The sequence below is a fragment of the Taudactylus pleione genome, unplaced genomic scaffold (assembly GCF_031769625.1).
Source record: "Taudactylus pleione unplaced genomic scaffold, aTauple2 ptg000347l, whole genome shotgun sequence".
Classification (NCBI taxonomy): domain Eukaryota; kingdom Metazoa; phylum Chordata; class Amphibia; order Anura; family Myobatrachidae; genus Taudactylus; species Taudactylus pleione.
Genome location: NW_028284748.1, coordinates 1375236 through 1400598, shown reverse-complemented (window position 1 = coordinate 1400598; position 25363 = coordinate 1375236). Strand labels below are relative to the sequence as shown.

The 25363-nt window shown below is 43.7% G+C and overlaps 1 protein-coding gene across 1 annotated transcript in view; it reads left to right on the top strand.

Annotated features, from left to right (window-relative positions):
* The window catches only part of LOC148508745 (lysine-specific demethylase 4B-like), a 187639-nt gene that overhangs the window by 53785 nt on the left and 108491 nt on the right, over window positions 1-25363 (top strand). Inside the window, exons 5-10 of the mRNA XM_088444080.1 lie at window positions 3835-3949; window positions 4187-4380; window positions 12201-12250; window positions 18349-18452; window positions 18547-18684; window positions 18778-18968. Coding sequence (XP_088300206.1) covers window positions 3835-3949; window positions 4187-4380; window positions 12201-12250; window positions 18349-18452; window positions 18547-18684; window positions 18778-18968 — 792 coding nt within the window. The remainder of the gene's footprint in view (window positions 1-3834; window positions 3950-4186; window positions 4381-12200; window positions 12251-18348; window positions 18453-18546; window positions 18685-18777; window positions 18969-25363) is intronic.

Sequence of the window (25363 nt, the reverse complement as noted above, 5' to 3'; positions counted from 1 at the left end):
GTGATACAGCAAACCTCAGCCCATGCTGAGGAAAGGTCTCTGTAAGTACCCGTAGGCACGCGTCCTGTATATCCAGTGATACCATAAAGTCCCCAGGTTCCAAACATCGTATGATGGAGCATAGGGATTTCCTCCTGAGCCCAGGTAGCTTTAGGAACTGGTTCAGGGAATTGAGACAGAGAATAGGCCAAAGAGGACCATTCAGCCACCGCACCAGAAAGAAAGCAGAACAACCAGTCCCTCACTGAGATAGTGGGGATGGCCTAATTAGCTCCGCTTACCGCAACAACTGCATAGCTTTCTGGATCTGTAAGGCCCTTGTAAAGAGGGCGTACCCTCCTACCCACGTAGCCGCGGCAACTTGACACTAATACCGGGCGAACTGAGAAAATCGGTATCTCCCAGTTGTAGGCCTGTCCCGTCAGGCTGAAGAGATATCCGTAGGTTCAGAAGCAGGATCGGCTGGCAGTCCAGGCCTGCTCGGTACTGGATATGTCGGCCCTTGTAGATGCCGACAGTCTACGAAGAAACAGACCTTTAGGCTGACCCAGAGGACAAAAAAGACTTAACAGACTTAGTCTGAGGCCTTGTAGTGGGCATAGCTGAAAGCGGTAAACTTGTCGTTAGTAATACTGCCAATGTTACTACAATCTTGTCAAGGTCAGGACCAAACAATATCAACCCTAAAGATGGTATCTGCACCTCTGCATTCCCAGAGCGCAGCCATAGGGTATTACGGAGGATACAGTCGCAGCCGGAACTCTGAAAGTTAGGAGACTGGTATCCAATATAGGCATTTCCACCTATGACAACAGCATATATTACGTGAGCGACCAAATACATTTGAACCCCCGACGTGTTGGAGGGGAAAAAACGTTACAAATGCATCAACCCAATATGCAATAGTATTAACCAACCATGCTATAGCCATGGTAGGATGGATAACAACTCCTGAAAGCAAGTATACTGATTTCAGGCAGAGTTACCACCTACGGATCCGAAGAATCCGACCACGCAGGAATGGGAGGCGTAGTAACGTCTGTAATCAGACGAGTAACACGCCCATCCCCCCCAGGAGGGGCTCGTGATGACCCTCAGGGAATTTGGGACAGGAGGCCAAACACTGTTGTAACACCTCCTATCTGGCAACAGCCAGAGTCCCGCTATGCGATCCACCCGCTAGTCAGCAACAGGGAACCCGAAGGCACGCAATACTGAGGGTGTATGATACAGGTGCAGGTCAACATTCACTCTAACCAGAATGGACCTGCTACCAGCCCTAAAGCAGGGATAATAATACCTGAAATAGGCTTCCCCCCGTGTAAGAGGGAAAGAGCCCCGAACAGTACCCAGTTCACGGCAGAGCCAACTGGGAAGTAACCACAGGGCGTCAACCACGCCAATTAGCGTTTCGTAGAAAACGACATCCACCCAGGGTGGCTGTTGTGGTAATCCCTGCAAGGGGAATGACAGACTATTGTGGCACCAGGGGGAATTCATATACTGCGAAAAACCCCTGCAGGGAGCGGTAGTCTGTGTCACAGGGGAAGAGAGCAAGAAGCTGCGAGATACCCTGAGATGAAAAGGGCAGTATGGTGAAGTAACCCCAAGTGAGGTACAACAATGGGGCCCGCCCGGCGATCCGCAATTGAGAGGATCCCGAGAAAACAAACCGCCCAAGGGGGTCGTGAAAGAGGCCGGCACCAGATGACGCCACATACAGAACCCTTTATGAGTCAAATCCTCCGCACTAACACCTGCAGCACATGACTTGCAGGATAGTAAAAATGGGTGCAGTATAACGCTCTATCTCCTGGTCAGACATATCTGACCAATCTTGGCGGAAATATTAAGCAGCGCTATACTGGTCCTGACTGATGCCAAAAATTAGCTGCAGGGACCCATTTTCAGCGTATGCAACACACAGTTCCATCTAAAATATGGCAACGTGCAGCACGCAACAGTATGTGACAAACCACACAAATATTAACAAGTATATAAATGTGAGGTCTCAGAACCACCCTAAGTACAGCTGTATTAGGGCAGATAAAGAAAAGGGATAGATATACACTGACAGGTGAGAGAATAAAGTACAGTCAGCACTAGCATAAGTCACATACAATGCAGATATATACATATATACATAAACATGTCATATAATATACTGCACTATTACACTGCATTCAACTGCCCAGATTCAGTGTCTGGGAAGGCTACAGTGCTGTGTACACTGACCTGATGGTGAGGTACGCAGGGGGACTGGACTCACTGCCATCCTGAGAGATTTCTGCTGCACCACAGAGATAAAATGGCCGCTGGAGACCTCAGAGGAAGCGTGGCCCGCGGAGGAAGCAGCTCAGCGACGCCAGACTATGGATACTGAAAGGCGCGCTGAGCTGAGGGGAGGAGCCGCTGTAACAGGGAAGGCTGCCTCCCCTGGCCGGCTATTAACCCCCGGGACGCCGGCTCCCTGCACCGATCGTTAAGTCCCTGGTGGTCTAGTGGACACACGGGGTATGGGGGGCCCGCCGCCACTGCCGGCGCCTCCGGTCTGTCCCCTGAGACCGGAGGCACAGGACTGCATTTGAAATGCGCGGATCACCGCAAGCGGTGATCCGCGACCTTACCTGCTCCCCGTGGATCCGGCAGCAGTCCTGGGCGCCCACAGAGTCCGGCTAGTACAGACTCTGGGGTCCCGCTGAGATCCCCAGATCTGTACTGGCGTCTCAGCGCCAGCGGGGTGACGGAGCGGCAGCTTAGACGTCCTATGGACAGTCCGACGCTGCCGCTCTGAAGAGTCCAAAGTCCATGGAAAAAACTTTGTCCCTAAAAAAATAAAATAAGCTTAGGGGCTGCTAATCAGCTCCCCCTGCGCTAACGGTGACCCGACTCCGGCCGGGCACCAACTTAAACTGAGGTGCCTCTGGCTTGGGGGTGGGGTTATAGGGAGAGTGGACCCAGTGCATCCTGGGAGCTAAAAGCTTTAACTGCGTGGTGCCCGGATTTGGTTCCCAACCTATACCCCAAGGTCAACCCTGTGGACCCCCTATGGACCCTGAAGTAGAAACCATAAGCGTTATTCCATAATTTTGGAATTGACCAGTTTTAAGAATATTCCATTATCTTCCATTTTTCAAGTAGTGACCGGTAAAGATGTTTTGCCTTGTGTAAGAAAATAATAGTTAAACAGGATGATGACTCATCACATTCTTACCTTATGTAACCTTTCAAGATACAGGTTGAGTCTCCCATATCCAAATATTCCGAAATACGGAATATTCCGAAATACGGAATTAGTTTGGCATGACTGAGATAATGAAACCTTTGATTTTTGATGGTTTAATGTACACAAACTTTGTCTAAGGTACAAATTATTAAAAATATTGTATAAAATTACCTTCAGGCTGTGTGTATAAGGTGTATATGAAACATAAATGACTTGCATTTCTGTACACAAACTTTGCTTGAGCCACAAAATTATTGAAAATACTGTATAAAATTACCTGCAGGCTGTGTGTATATGGTAAATATAACACATAAATGCATTCTGTGTGTATATTGGGGTCACATTTCCAAGATAATTCATTATGGTATGCAAATATTCCAAAATACGGAATATTTCGTTATCCAAAATATCCCTTGTCCCAAGCATTTTGGATATGGGAGACTCAACCTGTATGACCAGACCTAGCTCTCTGGAGCATGGTGTTGAGCTTTATTGCTGAAAAGTGCAATGGTTTGCACTTTTATTGACATCAAATATAATTGTAAAGTGATGTCCAGAGTAGCCTCATACTCTGTGTGTGCATGTAACTTGTTATATGTTAATTCTAGGTACTGCACTCCACGACATCAAGACTTTGATGATTTGGAACGTAAATACTGGAAGAATTTGACATTCATGTCTCCCATTTATGGAGCAGATATTAGTGGTTCCCTCTATGACAATGTGAGCCTTCCTTCTCTTTCTATTAATAACCTGTATCGTATGGAAATTGTGCTTTCACCAATCTTCTATTTTTTTCAAAATAAAATTTGACTCCTACATTGTCGCCTATTTACTGACACACAGCCACTTGATATTGGTTTTATGATGTTATTTCCCAGACTGTTTTTTCAGTTTCCAAGGCTTCAACCTTCTATTACATTTTCTTGTGTGATGATATATATCCTTCCATTTTGGCAGGATATCCACCTATGGAACATTGCAGGATTGAACACTCTGCTCGACATGGTGGAACATGAATGTGGCATTATAATTGAAGGTGTTAATACTCCGTATCTCTACTTTGGAATGTGGAAAACAACATTTGCATGGCATACGGAGGACATGGACCTGTACAGCATTAACTATCTCCACTTTGGAGAACCCAAATCCTGGTAAGGCCCCCAAAAAATAATTGCTTGCTAGCTTATACTCCTTTTTTACTTCCATCATCATTGTCCGGTCACTGTACATACCATATCAATCCTCTTCTTAGATTGGCATCTAGTATATTACATCAGTTATGTACACTGATTGTACATAACGCAAACTAGACTTGGCTCTACCTGATGTGAGACCTCTCTGCATGGGTAATGAAATAATTATTTTCTATTTTTTCTTTTTTTAACCACATATTGTTAAGGTGCCTACACACTAGGCGATTTTTTTACATGATCTGCCCGATTCTGACGCATCGGAACGACAGATCGTGTAAAATATGTCCTAATCGTGAGTGTCCACTTACGATCACGATGCCGATGCGCGTACCCGCTGGTCGTACATCGCATCTTCAGATCTTGCCTGCTGCAGGCAAGATCTGACAATCTCAGTCACGATGCACTGGAATAGTTAGGATGCACCATAGTTTGTGGGTCAATTTGGATAGTTTTTAACACCAAATCGTGCCCACGACTGCCGGGGAGCTGTTTGGGTAGAAATCGCACACGATATCGCATCGTGACCAGATCGCCTAGTGTGTAGGCACCTTTACTGCATGTCTAGTTGAGTAAAACTACAATAAAGGCAGTTTTTAATTTTTGTTCCTTAGAGCAAAGACATATATTAAAAACCGCAATTCTTCAAAAGAATTCAATACTGGACCTTTTGGAAATTTGTTTAATTTATGTTTTAATTATGTGTTTTTATATTTGTTGTTGTTCACATTCTATGCCATGGATTTTGTGTTGCCAAGCTTTTTGTATATTGCTGGTCTCCACATCCTGGTGTTGCGCTGTTGTTCTGATGTCATAATGAGAATTATGTTATAGGTGATGAGGGGTTGTGTTTGTAGGAATTTACAGGTTTCTACTCCAAGGTCCTTATGGATCCACAGGGTATAGGCTTGGCTCCTGCCATGGGCACCACACAGTTAAAAACTTCCATCCCAGGATGCACCGGGTCCCCTCCTATACCCCGCTCCCAGGCCAAGGCACCTCAGTTTCAGTAGGTGCCCGGCTGGAGCTGGGTCATCGCACAGGGGGGCTGTGTGTTCACAGCCCCTGAAGATCTTCAAGAGCGGTAGCATGGACAGTCCAGCTGACGTCCATGCTACCGCTCCGACATCCCCTTCGGCTCCGACCACCGGTAGCATTCCGGGGAACTCGGCGGGCTCTTGGGGGTTCTCACTAGCGGAACCCCCGGGGGCCGTGGACTGTGGCCGGAAGTACGGGGGCAGCAAAGGTAAGCAGCGGGCGTCTGCGGTAGGTGCCCGCTGTCTCACAGTCCAGCGTCCCCAATGCTGGGGGCTCCCTGGGGACGGCAGTATAGTTGAGCCAGGCGGATGCCTGCGCTCACACTAGACCACCAGGGATGCGGGGCTGGAGCCTGCCAGGGGAGGAACCCTTCCCTGTAGTGCACAGGAGGCTCCTCCCCATCACTGCTCTTCGGCACCTTACAGGTGGTTTTGGCGGGCTGAGGCAGTGATCCTCCCCAGGCCTGCCTCTCTTCATCCTCCTTCGGCCATCTTATGTGCAGACGCTGTGGTGCAGGGTACCGGAGCCTGGGTGCCCCTTACATATCTCTCCTCCAGATAAGGTCAGCGTATGTAGCGCTATCACTGCCAGGCTGTAAGTCTGTGTAAGTGATTTCTGCATTGTATGTGACTTTATGCTAGCACTGTGTGCCTGAATATTTCTCCTATCAGCCATTTTAGCTATCCCTATTTCTTCTTACTGATAAGCCCTCTCAGTGCCAGTACTGTCAGGGTGGGAATCTGCATCACAGTTTAAGATTTATTACTGTGAGAGTGTCACATACCACTATGTCCAGTGAGGACTCTGTTAGGGGAGCACCTCTCCTATTTTCCTGCTCCAGATGTAAAGCAGGTGTGGGGAGGGGCTGTACTTCAGGATGGTTTATGTACTGCATGTTTGGCCATTCCTGGTACCTCTGCTGTACCCAGCACCTCTCAGGAACCACCTTGGGCTTGTTTTGCGCAAGCTTTGACTGTCCTTGTAAGTAACTTGACAGTCCTTCCTGCGTTTCCCCAATTGGGGTTCGCACAACAGGCGGTAGTCCCGGCTCCAGTACTAGGGGTTCCGGGGCCGATGGTAATGGCGCAGTGCCCCCCCCCCCCCCCCGCAACAGGTTCTTACTCCGGCAGACCCTGGTTGGACTAATTCTGGGGTGCAGAATACTCAGCAGGATCAGTCTAGACCTGCTAAAAGACCATTATTGTCATATCCATCCACACAGGATGATGGCGAAATTCTAGATTTGTCGGATACTGACACTCCTCAAGCAGGGGCAGAGGTTAAGTCTAGAATTTATATTCCAGGTCTCATACGGGCGGTCCGTGCGGCCATGGTGATTACTGACGACAACCTGCCCCCAGCACCTACCCATGCTTAATTTAAGGAGGTTAGAGGAGCTGCAGCAGTTTTTCCTCTATCTGGTCAACTAGTTGATCACATGGAGGAGGCGTGGAAATCTCCGGGAAAAAGATTTCAACCTTGCAAGCGTTTAGTCCGTGCATACCCCTTTGCGGAAGATTATTTCACTAAATGGGAGTCTCCTCCTCAGGTGGAGTCTCGTGACACGCTTAGTAAAAAGCGCAACTCTGCCTATGCTGTCTGTCTTCTTTGACGGACGCTACAGACCGTAAGGTGGAGGTGTGCCTTAAGTCTATCTATTCCGTCGCTGGAGGAGCATCTAGACCAGCTATGGCTTTCTGCTGGGTGGCACAGGCTATGGAAAGATGGACGGACGCTTTGGAAGCGTCATTTGCTTCAGAGGGTACCAGCGAACAGGTTGTGTTAGTGGGTAACCTTCGGATTCCGCTACGTACATTAACGAAGCAGGTGAAGCCTCGTTGGATGTGGTCCGTGCTCTGAAGATCTACGTGGACCGCACTACTTCCATCAGGAAATCTGATCCCTCTTTGTCCTATATGGATTTCACAAGAAGGGATGGTCAGCTAACAAACACTCTTTAGCCAGATGGAGTCGCATGACTATCTCACAGGCTTGCACGTAGACTGGCCTTCCTGTGCCGGCTTCAGTATCTGCTCATTCTACTCTCTCTGTGGGACCCTTCAGGGCAGCCCGGCGTGACGCCTCAGCTGAACAGCTATTCAAGGCGGCCACCTGGTCTTCTGTCCACACCTTTCTTAGGTTTTATGCCTTTGATACATTTGCCTCTCAGGATGCTACCTTCAGGCGTATGGTTCTATCAGCTCAGGAGCGTAACTGCCCTTAAACAACTGCTTTGGGACATCCCCAATGTCTCTCTGTGGAGCCCTATGGACCCTGAAGAAGAAGAAAAGGAGAGTTATGGTAAAACTTACCTTTTGTTAATTGTTTCTTCGAAGTCCACAGGGCACCCGCCCTGACTCTTCTAGCTTCTATGGGTTTCTTCTCCTGGTAACTTTTTTACCTCCTGTGTGTGAGAGTGTGATTCCTCAGTGTACCAGTCTTCCTTCTCTCCTATCCTGCTCCTGCCTTGGGCTTGTTAACAAAGCTGTAGTGCCCTTAGGCTGTGGGAGCGAGGTATAGGGAGAAGGACCAGAGCATCCTGGGATTGAAAAGCTTTAGCTACATAGACACACACACTGTATATTTATATATTGCGTGTGTGTGTATGTATGTGTGTGTGTATGTATGTATGTATGTGTGTGTGTGTGTGTGTACATATTATATATACACAGTCAGGTCCAGAAATATTGGGACATTGACAGAATTTTCAGATTTTGGCCTCTGTTCACCACCACAATGGTTTTGAAATGAAACAAACAAGATGTGCTTTGACTGCAGACTTTCAGATTTTATTTGAGGGTAATTACATCCAAATCGGGTGAACTGTGTAGGAATTACAACAGTTTCAATATGTGCCTCCCACTTTTTAAGGGGCCAAAAGTAATAGCTGTAAGCTGTAAGTCTGTTATATAGCTGTAAGTCTGACTTGGGAACATGCCTTCACAGTAATTAAGTTATTTCAGTGTACTTGAAATATGCTATTATGCTGAGTGCTTGGATGCAAAATATATTACATTACGAATCATTATGAATTATGCTACAAATGTTAATAAAGTAATAAGAGGCCCATTTATTAATCATCGAGGCTATGACCCAATAATTATAATTTCTAAATGCTGCGTTTCCTGGCAATAAGAATCCTATCAACCACTGACATGTATCATGAAATACATGCAGGGACAGGGGATCCATTAGGAGCCAAACCCTGTGATGAGTAAAAGTAAAGTAGTTGCATTAACAATCACTTTACTTTCATTTACCGGGTGCCGCCACACTACTGCTACAGAATGATTCCTCTTTAAAGTTTACAACACAATTGGAAGATGGTTTTATGTTTTTTGCATTATATTAGAAGATATCCCCGGTGCACTATTTATCTTAAAATTATAAAAACAAACGTCCTGACTTGCTGACTTATCAACGCCCAGACCAAATCCCTGGACCTAGAAACATGAAATTTGGGGAGTATATTTCCATGACCTAAGCACCCACTAAGCAGAGATTTTTCGACTTCTAAGGGGTTGAAAAGGGGTAAAATGTTTCCTCTCAACCGAGGTGATTGGGTGACAAAGCAACATGGCCCAAGTGCTGCAGGACTATAAGCTCATTGTCTGGGACGAGAGTACCATGGCATGCAAGGGGGGTTTGAGACACTGAGCAGAACCTTCAAAGACATCAGGGGTAACGATGGAGTGATGGTTGGCATAGTCACTGTGCTGCTGGCTGGAGACTTCCGGCAGACTCTGCCAGTAGTACTGAGGGGAACTCGTTGACTATGTTAAGGTGTGCGTCAAGGCATCGTATTTGTGGCCTCTCATCTGGAAACTTACTCTCAGGAAGAACATGAGGGTCCACTTGAGGGGCAATGTCTCTGCTGGGCATTTCTCAGGACTCCTACTCAAAAAGTATCCCGAGTCCAAGGTCCTGCAGGCCTAGGCACAGTACTGAAGACCTTAGCAGACCTCACAGCTGATATTCAAAAAAAGGTCCCTGGGCTGGCTATGCGAGCGTGCTGTTCTGACCCCCAAGAACGAAACTGCTACTGTCATGATAATCTACTTGAGTCGTTTGAAAGGGCAGAAATAGAATACAGGCCTGTGGACTCTGTAGTGCAATGGATGACGCGGTTCACTACCTCGTAGAGTTCCTCAACCCACCTGGCCTCCCAGCCCACTAGCTTTTCCTCAAAGTGGGGGTTCAAGTGATGTTGCTGCGGAACCTCAACCTGTCAAAACTCTGCAATGGCACCAGGCTGCAAGTAAAGTCCCTCCACAGGAATTGAATCAAAGCCACAGTCTTCACCGACTGTGTATGGAGGGAGTGGGTGTTCACAACATCATACCTCTCATACCTTTTGAGTTCAAGAGGATGCAGTTCCCCCTCAAGGTCTGCTTTACAATGACCATCAACAAATCACAGGGGCAGTCTCTGAAGGTGGCAGGGATTGCGTTGAGGGAGGACTGCTTCTAATATGGCCAGTTCTACATGGCCTGCTCCAAAGTGAGCTCACCCAGCAGCCTGGTGATCCTAACACCTGAAGAGAGAACTACCAATGTGGTTTACATAGCAGTTCTTAAGTAGAGAGAAAAAAGGGGTTACACACATCGTATAACCCACCTTCAATTCATTAATTTTTTTTTTTTTTTTTTAAAAAAGGTTAAAATAAACTAAGCATATAAATTAAATTAAAATGGGATAAAGGAGATGGAAATGGTAAATATCTAAGGTCTACCCAGGTGAAACCGGATTTATCAGCTAGTATAGTATATATGTGTATGATCTCGCGCCGGACCTAGAGAAAGAGCACATCTGCGTGCGCTGTAAAGGGGGGCATGGCCAAGGAAAAGGGCGTGTCTCTTCGTCACTCTTGCCCGGCACTTACGGACACAGTGGGCTACCCCCAAGCGCTGCTGTTGGTGCAGCTTTTATCACCCGCCAGACACTGTGACCCTCGGGTGGGGGCGGCACCCGCAGGCTGTTCAGCTGGGCGCCGTGCTGGAGGGCAGGGTGCTTTTTGCACTTTGAAATAGGGCAGGGTGCGGCGCTCCTCTAAAACAGCCTAGCGGTAACGCTACTTGATATCAAAGCATGGATAAAACTATGTATCAAAGTTGTACCCAAATGTATATAAAAACAAATGCCGATTTTATAATTCCATAAAATGTTGATAAACTGTGTGATCTAAATAAGCTGTATTAAGTAGAAAGTTTTTAAGTCCATTAATAAATGGGTGCTAGCACATTGGTAGAATACCTGTTGTGAGCTTCCTGGCTCCTTTTAGGGGATCCTCTACCTAAAGTGCTTCTGCAGTCCACTTATAAAGTTTTTGTTCTGTATGATGCAGTTTACCATCAGACCGTGCTTTGTTCTCCCCGGCTGTGTCCTTGTGCAAGTGCAGTTCGCCTCTCTGTGCCAGTCCTCACTCCAGTAGTGCCACTGAATAGATGCTCCTTTTCTCTAACCTTGTGGGTCCTGTTTAGGTAATCGTAAGCTGTTGGAACAAAACAGCGAGGGCACCGTGAAGGACCTTTCACTCTCTCTTCCTGGTCCTGAATTTTGGATACAGTGATTGGGTAGCTGGTAGGACTGAAGTGCGGTGAAGGGGGGGGGTGAATCAAAAATGGCTCATATGACGTTCTGAGCACGATTAGGATATAGTATATTATTAGATATATGCTGCCAATATTTATGTAGTATTCATTTATATTAGATCTTTATGCTATTGTACAGCCATGTGGTGTTTACTCCCAGTATTTTATTGTTTGTTTTGTACGGTTGCCATGACTCCGGGGGTGGGGACGCTGCGGGTGCCTCTCTCCTTCCTCCGTTGCTGGGGCGGGGAGGGGATGATGTCGTCGGCGTGCATCTCCGGATGCCCGGCTGATTGGTTGCACGAGGTGGGGTATGTGTATAAAGTAAGTAATATGTAATTTTTGTATGTGTTTGACCTTGAAAACCATGTAATAAAGTGCTCCGAAACATTGGTGTTTAACCTGCGAGTTTGCTGATATTTATTTACCCGAGTGCCGCCGTGACAGATAGATAGATATACACACACACACACACACACAACATTACTCCACCTAAATATAACCCTGAGAGCGCTTACCACTTTATCCTTGTGTCCGAATGCATAACTGGACAGACAAACAAACAGACCAATTCATTTTATATATGATATTACTGGCAAAGCTAAAGGAAGCCTTATTTTTCAACCGATTCCTAGTACATCTCCCCCATTGTCTTCAGTTTTCAGTGCAGAAACAACATATGAATATATTTCAACCAGGGGTATTTATTTAATCTACAAGCTTCTTTATAGAGATCCTCTAGCATAGTATAGTCTGTGCAGAAAGTAAAGTTCGGCTTTGCTGCAAACTAGACAGACATTGAACAGGCTACTGAGCAAGTTTATAAAGTTCTTGCTTTAAAGAGAATGTCCCCTTTATAGGAACTTCTGACTCCCCACCAGGAATTGCTTCCTGGAACGGTTTACAACTATACTAGGGTTTTAGAGGCTTTGCAACATAAAGGGTCTTGGTTATATATTTTGTTTACCTAGAGATCTGTCTATACTTCTACTAGCAAATTATTTCCTTTCTCTTCTGCTGTCATATGAATCATACAATGTTTTGATTGTCCAGAGGCATCCTCGTGGCCTATGTTTTTTTTTTGTTTGTTTTTTATTGCCTTTTATCATTACACTACTTATCACTAAATCTAAATGTTTTGATATTATGCAGGTATGCAATTCCTCCTGAACATGGAAAGAGACTAGAACGTCTGGCAAAAGGTGAGTTTGAGCATTTCTTTGAATATTTCGTAAACTTTGAAATATTTCCATAAATTACTGCTATTATAATCGGACAAATCTACAATTTGTCTTAAGTCTGTATTTTTGCAGCTACTGTAATTACGTTTACAGGCAGCCTTGCCTCTTAATCATCTTTTATTTTTATTTATACTTGAGATGGTATTTGGTAAGTGTGACTAACCTTAGAGACAATGGGCCAAATGTAATAGGGTGAGAGTTTAGCTGTAAACTCTCACTTTGATCGAGTTTTTTCTTCAGATGGGAAAACATCTGGATGACCGTTTAAATCGTGAGTTTTTTTAGTCTAAAAACATGCGAGTTTGCCTGTTCTCGGACTCTATTACATTGGCCAAGTTTAAAAAGCGTGAGAGTTTACTGCTAAACTCTCACATATTCTAAACACTCACCCTATTACATTTGGCCCAATATATTCGTTTAAGAACCGTTAACTGTATTGTCTTACCTTTATCTACATGTCATACATAAGACCTTTTGATTGATATGATCATTCAGAATTTGGTTACTGCATGGTGCCATATCTATATTAATTAACTTTAATCAACAAATCCGGAAATAAATTGTGTTCTCAGCTGCAAAGTATACAGCAGCATACTTTTATATTCTGTTAACAGTTAAAAAACAAACAAATAAAAAACAGAGCTAAATATTTCCGATGTTCATACAATTTTATCTTTCATTCATGGTAGACACTGGAACACTGGCTTATAGTGTGCGATGATCGAATCTTGGGCATTTTAAATTTGCCTCCGAAAGCTAAAGCTTCTGCAATTCAACACTCCCCATTGGCTGCTTGTCTCAGTCCTTACAGTTCCCAATGCTGGGCGTTTCTTTAAAGGCTGTATTCTTACTTTTACTCTATTTTACTATTTTCTGTTATTATTTTCACTTGTCTGTCTCAACATATCTCGGTCTTGGCTTGCAGCCCACTCCCACCTCTTTGGGTGACATGGTCACTGCCACCACAGGTAGTAACTTGGATCTTATACTTCCTGTGACATCATGAGGCATTGCAGCAAAGTAAGTGGTGTAAGGAAACAGATCAGAAATCTTTTGTCCCTGACATAGGGTACTTCAAAGGATGAGGGAGAGCAGGCTGTCTGGTTTAAGTTACGGGGTCTTCCTATTGTAGCAGTCCACCAGTCATTACAGGACGGCTAAGGGGGCAGCCATACCTCAATACCCAGATCCAGAGAAAGGGGGGGTATTGCTTCATCACCTCTTTTATGTTGGGGTTTCCAAGTTAGCAAGCCCACCAGAACAGACACAGCAACCAACAACAATATTTTGAGTAGTCAGATGCAGCAGTTCAAATTCCTGCCAGTCTGCCCTCTCATCTGCAGTGAAGTAGTGGGCAAATGTATTGGGGTTCTGGGTGTTTTGTTTGTTTTTGTCTGGCCTGTATCTTATGCAGCTTCTCTTTCTTCTGGGTAGTATAACTGCAACTGTCCTCTCCTTTTCTTCCTTCATTTATTTCTATGTCTGGAAAGGAGAGTGCATTCAGAGCCAGGCCTGGACCGGTGCAAAAGTTTTTACCTGCTCCAGATGTCACTTCAAATTGCCTTGTGCTCAGTATGGGGTGAGGCGAAGGGTCAGCGTTCACTATGAGGACGCTCACTGAGATGGGTAATTTTTTTAGGGTTTTCCCGCAGGTTAGGGTTAGGCACCAGGAGGGAGGGTTAGGGTTTGGCACCTACTCCGACGGTTAGGGTTAGGCACCAGGGGGGAAGGTTAGGGTGAAGATTAGGGTTAGAAAAAAAAATGTTGACCATTTGTGTGTCAAAATTTTGACACTGTCGACTTTCTTCCATGTCGACTTTTAGTGTGTGAACCCTTCTGACCCTGTCAACCTTTTTCCTTTTTGATCTATTGCCTGTCTAACTTCTGATGTCTATCTAGACATTGTCGATCTTTTAACGGTCTATGTTTTATACCACACCCGATAAATAGTAATTAGAATTTACTGCAAAGGCCTGGGTGATAGGAATCATACATTTGGGATACTTTCTAGATCTGCTGGAGCTCCAGCCTAGATGGTGTTTCACCACTAGTCTTCCTGGAGACAAATAAATCAAAGTTTTGTGCTCTAGAGGTAGCTATTCTGTCCCATATTTTGATTGGAGTATTTATTCCAGTCTCGAAAAGGCTGAAAAGATTGGGGTTTTACTGAAATCTCTTCCTGCTGAGATCCTGGATGGGTCATTTCACCGTATTCTGAACCTGAAACACCTAATTGTTTTCTTGCATTTACCAGACAATTTGTAGGGGTTTATTATGCTTTTTTTTTTTCTTTAGCATTTTTGGACTACATTTTACAGCCATATCTACCATTCTTTATTTTAGTTGTACATTTGAATCAGTATACCAATATTATTGAATTTTTATTTAGAGTTCTAGTCTCTTTAGACTTCTTGTAATCTATATCTGTCTGAGAACGTCTGTCTGTTTGTTTGTCTGATTGCGATAAACTCTGCAAGTCATTTTCCCAGGTAGGTTCTAGGCTAAGGATCTTCACGATCGGTTGTTAGGGGGCTGTGGGCGGGACTCCGCGGGGAAGGGTTCCCTGCACTGCTCTCTGCAAGTCTAAAATTATCTTCAGCCCTACGTTCCGAAACGGACCTGTGAGCAGTGAGAGGAGTCCAGAGCCCTTAGTAAAGAGGGGAACTGCCACCTGAGGAGACCCATTATTAAAGCGCTGGTGTACCTGCTGTTCAGGGTACCGTTATGTGCGATGATTGGTGGAGCTCCCTGCCAAGTACAAGGGAGCTGGTGTCCAAGTGGCAGAGATCACCAGTGCTACCGTCATTCTGTCATCCTCCTGAATAATCCTGGAAGGGGAATATTTCATAATGAAATATATTTAAGTGGAACCACTAGATAATTGCTTAAAATGAGGTTACAATGGTAAGAGGAAGTAACCCAATCTGCTAACATAAAATAAGAACCAATCTACTTATCGTAAATCTAATTGAAATTATTTTATAACAATCTTTCAAGGAGAGCTCTTAATGCATTGTGAAAAACATGGTTGATTAACTTGTGATTCCAAGAGTTTTCTTGAAACCTTCAGGTATATTGTGTACAGATCCAGAAAGATCTACAATTGTTTAGCCTGTAAAAGTCCTAGGTGTAATCTGAAATCCAAACAATGTAAGGTGCCCACACACATACCGACTTGCTCCCAATCAGCCAATGAACACGATTTCCCCTGAACTCTCCCCAGGCAGTCGTGGTCACGATTTGGAGTTAAAAATGTTCAATCTGACTTGAGATCTATCTTGCAGCCAGTGCATTGTATCCCAGATTGGCTAATCTGCCCTACAGCACAGCAGATCTGAAGATGCGAGGTACGACGAGCGGGGACGCGCATCGGCATCGTGATCAAGAGTAGAAACTCACGATTTGGCCATTTTTTACATGATCTGTAGTCACGATTCGTCGAATTTGGCCAAATTGGATGAAAAGTCGGTATGTGTGTAGGCACCTTTATACTATCATAGACGAAACTAGACATTGGCGGTCCGTTTTCAACTTCTCACCAGAACGTCATGTACAGTATTACCTTGACTATTTGCCACTCTGTCTCATCACCATTAGTTAAACAGTAAAGTTTTGTAGATTCATTTCTATATTTAGGTCATGCTTTCTGATTCACTGTGTCCAGCTGTGAATCAGGCCCTCTATGAGAGTAAAGGTTAAGGGTGGTTGTAATGGCCAGAATACATTCTAAAAGGGGTTTAGTGATTGAGGGACCCATTCCAGAATAGATGCCAACCAAATGGGGAGTGGATGATTTATATATGGTCTCAGTGAGGCATTACCAGTTCTGACTAGATTTTCAACACTATGCAGTTGGGAGGCATGTTTTTTTTCAAACTGATAAATGGACAATATACTGTAATTTCATACAATATTTTAAATTAATTTTCATGTTAATATGGCAATGCACATGTCAAGGGGCCAGAGAGGCCAAATATGTTTCTAGGGTAGGAGCTAGTTGAAGTTCTACAGCTGTTTGCAGGGGAATCAGTATGAAATACTGACAGTCGGGATCCTGGCGGTCAGAATCCTGATGCCAGGATCCCGAAAGGGTTAACATACCAACACTTGTGGTCGGTATGCTAACCCTCCCCCTCTCCCTACCCTAACCCTAGCCCTCCCTCTTTGGTCCCTAACCCCCCCCTAGTGGCTGAACCCAACTTCCCCCTCCCCACACCCTAATCCTATCCCTCCCCCCTTAGTGCCTAATCCTCCCCTCAACCCTGTTACTTATCTTCGGCTTCCCAGGGCGTCTGTATTCTGGCACCGGTAATGTAAGCGTCGACATCCCGACCGCCGGGATGCTGAACGCATACTGTTTGCATGGCATGTACTGTAAATCGTATGTAAGAGAGTTTGATAAGACAGCAACTTTTTTTTCTTCTACAAAACAACCAGTTATCCCTTTTCTGCCTGGTAAATAAAGAGGGAGCTAGATGTGAATGACCTGGCACAAAATGATGCACAAACTCGTAATCTCATTTATATTCTCATATTTAATTCATAAGTGTTTTGCAAACATAACTAATGCGTTTTAACCAACAACATATAAGCAATTGTTGACATGATGGTGTAAATCTTGAAAATGATAATAGATTGTTAGAACAATAAATATGACCTAGAAACTCAGCCATCAGGAATCTCCGTATCAGTCTGACATGTTTCCATATCTACTGTATTGTGTGTGTGTGTGTGTGTGTGTTTTGCTAAAGTTCTTAAATAGTAATTGTTAGTTTGCCACTTAGGGGCTGATGCATAGGAGATATTAAAATAAAATGACCATATAATACTGTAGCTAGTAAGAGCTGGTCAGACCACCTATGATATCTAGATTTTGGAGGCTTGAAGAATCATATGCCGGGGCCACCTCTTGGTCCTGGCTCCACGTTTGTCACCTCCAGCAGCACCCTATTCCATCCTGCAAGGTAGCTGTCTGTGGGCATCCTCTTGCAGTTGCCATTGATGTATTGTCCTCAGCTCCTCTTCATTGTCTAGGCGGGTGCAATGTGACATCCCATCACTGCTGACGGCACTGAGCAGTCGAACGTCTGGAGGCAGCGCTGCCTCTGAGCACGTAGTTACAGTTATAGATTTTTTTTATTTTTTTTTAAAAAGCAGCTACCGCGATTCTAATGGGTGGTCCGGTGCACACCCGCACCACCCTGTAGATTCGCCTAGGAATACAATCACCTGGTTACTCAATACCTTTTGAGTACCTGTTTGTCATTGATAGAAATATATTGAAACCCACACAAACACATGGAGAATGTACTATCCCCACACATTGTCAGGATTTTAACTGCTGACCTCAGTTCAGAAAACAGTAAAAAAAAAAAAGAAGCAAATAACCAACTGCACAGATAAGTTCTAGCTGTAATAGTTGGTAGCTGCTGTAGTGTATATGTTAATTGTATAATAGTCAATGTCCAGAGTAAAAAGTGAAAGAAGTTCAATTAAAAGTTGTCATATGTTTTTAGATTAGTTTTTCATACTTCCCACTAATGGCCAACAATAATGTTAAGGAGAGGTATTTCTATCTTTTAGATCAGTGCTTCTCAAATTTTGTACTTAAAATACATAAGACCATGTTCTAAGGATATCCATGCTTGAGCAAAGGTGATTTAATTAGTATCTGTTATTTGTATTTAACCATCTGTGCTCAAACATGCAAGTATTAAAACCTGGACTGTTAGTGTGTGTTGAGGGCCATGTATGAGAAGCGCTGCTCAAGATCTTTCTTTGTAGTGTATTTAGAATTGTCCCCCAATGTCCCAGTGGCAAAATCGCTAAATATCAGTTTGTTAGTGACAATTTGTGAATGTACCCCTAGTTCTTTATACTTTAGGTAAAGAGCCAGTTTAGTGAGTTGCTTACAGAGGTTTCAAAGTAAAGATGTAGTGACCTTACCACTGAAAAGAATGTCATAATTGTTGAAAACTATGACATGTCTGTACATTTTTAAACATCAAAATATATCTCAGTCTATGTATGCCCTATTCATGATAGTTTCCTTCCCACAGGTTTTTTTCCAGGTAGTTCTCAAGGCTGTGATGCTTTTCTTAGGCATAAAATGACTCTGATCTCTCCATCCATTCTAAAAAAGTATGGGATCCCATTTGATCGGGTAAGTTCAGTGATAAGGTTAGTAGAGGAAATTGCTTTTTCTCTTTCCAGAAACATTTACGATTAGTGTGTATCCTTTCTTTTTCCATAAATAGATCACACAGGAGGCAGGCGAGTTTATGATAACATTTCCTTATGGATACCATGCAGGATTTAACCATGGATTCAACTGTGCAGAATCCACCAATTTTGCAACTTTGCGCTGGATTGATTATGGGAAAATGGCCACACAGGTTGGGTATTTTCATTTAACCACCGTTCTTGATTAAAATTCTGAATCTTTGTGGCGCTTACACTAATCCTTCTACCAATTTTTCTGTTCTTAGTGTACGTGTCGGAAAGACATGGTAAAGATCTCTATGGATGTCTTTGTAAAATTTCTTCAACCTGATCGCTATGAAGTTTGGAAGCAAGGAAAGGATATAACTGTTCTGGACCATTTGAAACCAACTGAGCTTAGCAGTCCTGAATTAGAGTCTTGGTTGGGGAGAAAACCCCTTGGGAAAATAGCCCGCAGGTATCCCTCAACACATTTTTTTTTTATCATCCCTCAATAGAGCATAACCTCTGACCCTTGACTGCCTCTAAGAAGCATTTAGGGTGGAATTCAATTCACAGCGATGATGAATAGCCCCGGAAGGGAGCTCGCTATTCAATTCAACACTGTTTGGGCGGGCTAAAGGATTTCTTCTCGCACACCCCTGGGGATGCGAGGAGAAGTGCCGGCCGCACGGCTGTTTGCCGGCTTAGCGCGTCGCTAACAGCCGTGCGGCCGGCACTTTACTCGGAGAATGCTGGTTCTCGCAACTAAATACCTAGGTTAAGTCACGAGAACGGCATTCTCCGACTTAACAGAGCAATGAATTGAATAGCTCCGGGAGCTCTCTCCCGTGGCTATTCAGCATTGCGCTTAATTGATTTCCGCCCTTAGAGCGGTACCTTTACTACCTAAAAAAAAAACAAAAAACAAAAAAAAAACCTCTCAGAACAACAGTTTTTGTCAGGCCTTATCCCCACTACAAAACGGTGTGTCTAATAGACTGAATACAGTGAATGTTTTATCAGTATATGAACTCATTCCTCATACTTTCATTTCACTCTATTAAAAAAAGTTTTGCAGTGGAATAAGCACTGACAATAAGAATTGTTCTGTTTTTGTTTTTGCATATGACATTATTGCTGTGCAACTGGGGATATAAACAAGATTGGAAAGTACATGGGCCACATTGACACTGCTGAAGTGGATAAGATAAACTTTTCCAATCCATTGTGCTAATAAATAATCGCACCTGTGTACTTTCAGCTTATACTGACAACCATTACCTCAGCCAGAAGGTGTGTACAATCAGTATGGTGGGAGGAGTTTTTGAATAAAATTTATCTTGCTGGCTTCTTCTTTAAAGTGAAGAGGATAAAAAAACTCTGTGACATGAGCACTCTAAAAATGTAAATTAATTTAAAACATAACTTTCAATATACTTCCATCAAATAAAATAATTATCTAGTGACAACAGATATGAATATAAGTGTAAAAGGCATATCAAAAAATATGATGTGGGTGAGGGTTAAATTGATTTTCAGAAATAAATACCGTATATACTCGAGTATAAGTCGACCCGAATATAAGCCGAGGTACCTACTTTTACCCCAAAAAACTGGGAAAACTTACTGACTCGAGTATAAGCCTAGTGTGGGAAATGGCAGCAGCTGGTAGTGCCCCCAGTAGTAATTCCCCCTGGTTGTGCCCCCAGTAGTAATCCCTCCTGGTAGTGCCCCCAGTGGTAATCCCCCCTTTCAGTGCCTCCAGTAGTAATCCCCCCCTGGTAGTACCCCCAGTAGTAATCCCCCTTTTTAGTACCCCCTGTAGTAATCCCCCACTGGTAGTGACCCCTGTAGTAATCCTCCCCTGGTAGTTCCCCCAGTGGTAATCCCCCCTTTTAGTGCCCCCTGTAGTAATCCCCCCTTTTATTGCCCCCTGTAGTAATCCCCCCCTGTAGTAATCCCCCCCTGGTAGTGCCCCCTGTAGTAATCCCCCCCTTGTAGTTCCCCCAGTGGTAATCCCCCCTTTTAGTGCCCCCTGTAGTAATCGCCCCCCGGTAGTGCCCCTGTAGTCATCGCCCCCTGGTAGTGCCCCCTGTAGTCCTCCCCCCCCCTAGTAGAGAGAGACGTGAAAAGAATAAAAAAAAAATAAACACTTACCTTAAACTCCCGTTCCTGGTCCCGCCGCTGTCCGCTCCTCCGGCCGCTTTGCGTGGGAGAGACGTCGTCATGACGACGTGTCTCCTATCACCCACTGCGGGAGCCGGAAGATGGCTGCCGCAGTGGGAGCAGCAGCAGCCGCTGAGAGTCTGACAGACTCTCAGCGGCTGCTGATTACACCAAACACGCAGCTGCCGGCTCAGGCGGCTGTGTGTTTGGCAGTGTGTAGCGCTGACCGAACTCCGTCCGGTCAGCGCTACACTTGACTCGAGTATAAGCCGAGGGGGTACTTTTTCAGCACATTTTTTGTGCTGAAAAACTCGGCTTATACTCGAGTATATATGGTACCTCAAGTTTGAGATTTATTATCAGTATATTTAATTTCACACACACATAGGGGTTCCTTTGAGTGCATTTATATCTTGTTTTGTTTTGATTTGTAATATCAAAAAATATATCTATGTGGATAAGACACAACACACGAAATGATAAACGCAAAATAAAATTACTGATATGTCTAGATAGAGGTATATATATTCATTTACCTCTTGCAACTCAGAGTATGTTGAATTGTAGGACAATATCAGTAAATATATGGCGAAATATTAACCGACATAGGCTTCATATCATAAACTTCAAATATTCTCATGTATATGCTGTAAACCAAGTTAGTGTTTGCAGTATAACATTTCATACAGTTAAATCAAGTCAAATGAAGAAATCAGGGAAGCCAAGTTGCTGCTGACAACTCTACCATATCTCACCTGGCCTGATGGCCATCTATGAGAAATGAGAGAGTTTGACTGCATGCAAAAGTGAGTGAGTGGGACTGTGCTCAGAATTTCATCACTCCTCCTGGATGTCTTACTACCGTATAGGACAACCAATGAGGGGATATAGCACCTGAGTAAGTATCCACTCAATATGAGAGAGAGTCTAGTAAAAGGCTAGTGTTAGAAATTCTCAAGAGTTGTGAAGCCTTTATAAATGAGTGTGAGTATCACAAAGAAACCCAGGTAATGCGGTAGTGACCGTAAGAGAAGGTATCCGAATAGTAGGGAACAGGACCAATACTCTCAGTTCTACCACACCTTACTTGGTCAATAAACCATCGATGAGGAGTGAGACATGTACGAAGAATGGTTATACCCTTTGAAATACAAGAGTAAGTGATACGTTACTCAGGCGTTCCTCTCTGCTTTCAGTTGTCATACTATAAAGCATCAGACACCCAATGAGAGGAGTACTAGCCTGAGATTGTAACTAGTCATTCAGAAAAAATAGAGTAGTACTAGACTAAAAATTATACAATGATGCAAATTGTTCCTAAGTCTAATAACTCACAGACAAATATATATACTGCTTCATGAGTCTAGAATGTCACATTCATATTATGGCAATATAATATCAAGGCGTGGAATTTGATAAACCTGATGTATCTTGAAATAAAAGTACCACGCGGTACCTATAATATGTTGAAACTCAATTAAGTCAGACAGATTCTCGGTCACAAAAATCCTGGTGACGGAGTGTCTGTTTACACATAGTATACCTATTGTTGTAAGTAGTTTCACATGTGAGGACCTCACAGTGTTATTGTAAATAATCATAGAATATAGGGTGTAAAAAAAGACTTAGAATTATTACGTCTGATGCATGGGTTTCATAGAACAACAATTAATACAATGAGGTGAAAAAAAAAAGGTATATTCCCATGGAGAAATTCAATTGCCACAGGGAGATACTATATAGGCATTAAACAGCACATTAACTCAAATATCTTCACACCCACAAAAGAAAATCATTTGCAAGTGGTGTCACACTGATATATCAAAAGCATAAATCTCAACTGGGCTGATGAACACATAATCAAGGGAACATATTGATACAAACTTGGTGTCCCGTGCTGCAATGCATGAGTAACGTATCACTCACTCTTGTATTTCAAAGGGTATAACAATTCTGCGTACATGTCCCACTCCTCATCGATGGTTTATTGACCAAGTGAGGTGTGGTAGAACTGAGAGTATTGGTCCTGTTCCCTACTATTCTGATACCTTCCATTTAGGTCACTGCCGCATTACCTGGGTTTCTTTGTGATACTCACTGATTTATAAATGCTTCATAACTCTTGAGAAAGTCTAATGGGGGGTATCCTTTACGCGACATGAAAGTCTGAACGTCCAGCCTTCAGGTCGCCGAGGTCCGGTACCCGCACTGAACGGCGTTCATTGAACATCATTCAGTGAAGGAACGAGTGTCGTCAGGTTGACTGGCATGTTCAGTAGACAGTCGGGGATGGCAAGGACCCAGCGTGCACGCGCATCGCTGGTCCTTGCCGGCTATCCTTTACCTGACTTTGTGAACAATGCGACCAAAACATCCTGGTTTTGGTCGGATTGTTCACAAAGTTGGGTAATGGATAGGCCCCTTAACACTAGCCTTTTAGTAGACTATACCTCATATTGATTGGATACTAAAGGTGCCTATCCATTAGAAAAAAATTTTTGTGAAAGACCAAAGACTTTTCCTGCCAACAAAAAGTCTTTCATGCAAAAAATCTTTCACAAACATCAAACACTTTGTGAACGATATTTTTAAAGACCAAGGATTGTTGCTGAAGAGACCAGGGAGTGGAAATATTTAATGAATGGAGTGAATATTCATTAAAGAAGGTGCATCCTTTATGTTTTTTTTTTTTTTAAAGGGATGTGATACAGACAGCCAAAAGTTTATCAATTGGCTATGATCAACAACCTCAGTAGCCCTACCCCATACATTTTAAAATAAACATTTACAAATATTAAAAAAGGTAAATAAAAACACAACACTGTTTTTTAAGATAAATAAACTTTTTTTATATAAAAATTTTTAAATAATTCTGGATGGTATTCATCAATTGTACCAGACCAGTGAGTGCCTAAGGACTACGCAAACAAAAAGAATCAGGTACTGAAAAACATAGTGAAATACAGTCGACACCATTGAAAGTGATGCTATCGTCAAGAAGGTAAAGGGAAAAAAGTACATAGATGTCACAACATTCAGGAAACAAGTCCAATGAAGTCCATTCGCCCTAGTCATGGCACTATGACCAAACTCACGAACATTCTTGAACAGAAACCAAAGACAAAAGGACTGACCAATTTAAAAAAAAAAAAAAAAAAGAATAAAAAAATTACTAATTGTAAAAATCTTCGTCAGCCTGGAGTGCAGTTTGTGCACTCCTCGATGTGCCAGGATAGGGAGGCGGTGGCGCTGGGCTACACGATGCAGCATAAGGGTGGGGATGTGACGGAGGAAGAATTGGCTGAGGGGGATACGCCGGTGTAGAAGGTGGGTTGGGGAGATTGCCATAGGCCGATGGATGGCTGAGACCTAATATATGATCCTACATCCGTCTGTTCATTCAATTTTCTCTTGATGAGCAAGGATAATAGAGTGATGTATTACTTTCTTAAAATGGATAAGCTGAGTTGGAGTCATCTTATCCATTTTGTGGCAGACATTGATTCCAAAAGCCTGATTTGCACTCGGGGGAACCTTTAAAACCTCCTACGCGTGCCCTATAAATTGGTCAGTCCTTGTCTGTCCAGAGGCATAAATCAGGGAGTCCTGAAAGCTGGTCTGCGTCTTTCTTGCTGGAGGATCAGCAGCTGATGTTGACGCAGCCGGCCTCTCAGTTTCTATCTCCACGACCTCTGTGGGCTCGCTGGATGGAGGTTCAGGATCCACGCCGATAACGTTGGAATTAAAGGAAAAAAATATATATTTTTTTTTAATAAAACATTTGTACTTACTATAAATAGATATGGAAAATCAGAAACCCCTGGGAAATGTAAAAAGTCAGACGCTCAAGTAGTTAATATTTTTGTTAATTTAAAACAATTGACTTCAACTACTCCAAAGTAAATTAATGGCATTTTTAATGCTTACCTGACCCTGAGCCTCCACCTCCTCTTCTAGGTCGTGCTCCTCCTCCTTGACCCTTGGCTCAAGCGAGCACCACTACCGTGTCTTTGGCTCTTTTTCAAGAACAAATGTGAGCAGGTCATAGTACCACAGCTTGGGCTTCTGGACCTCATCAGCACCTGCTCCCGAACGTTGCGCTTCCTTGTACTAATTGTGCTGCTTTAAGATCACTGTTCACAAGCTCTGAATCTTCACCTTTACCAACGTCAGCATCACGTTCAAGGCATCGACTAGATCACCAACTTATTCAGTGCCTGATTCTTTATGTCTCTGTTTGCGTAGTCCTTACTGGCAACCTTCCACAGACACTCATTGGCCTGGTACATTTTCAATGAATTCCATCCAAAATGATCGTTTTTTTAGACTGGACATCTGGAAATAATAATAAAAAAAAAAGATAAACAATTAATAAAAACTAATAGTGCCCACAGGATTGCCTCTTATACAGCCCACCCCCCACCCCCAATTACGGACACCCCCAAGTACTGGCCTTATCCAGTGCTCCCAGTAGTGCCCCTATGCAGTGATCCCAGTAGTGCCCCTATGCAGTGATCCCAGTAGTGCCCCTATGCAGTGATCCCAGTAGTGCCCCTATGCAGTGATCCCAGTAGTGCCCCTATGCAGTGATCCCAGTAGTGCCCCTATGCAGTGATCCCAGTAGTGCCCCTATGCAGTGCTCCCAGTAGTGCCCCTATGCAGTGCTCCCAGTAGTGCCCCTTTGCAGTGCTCCCAGTAGTGCCC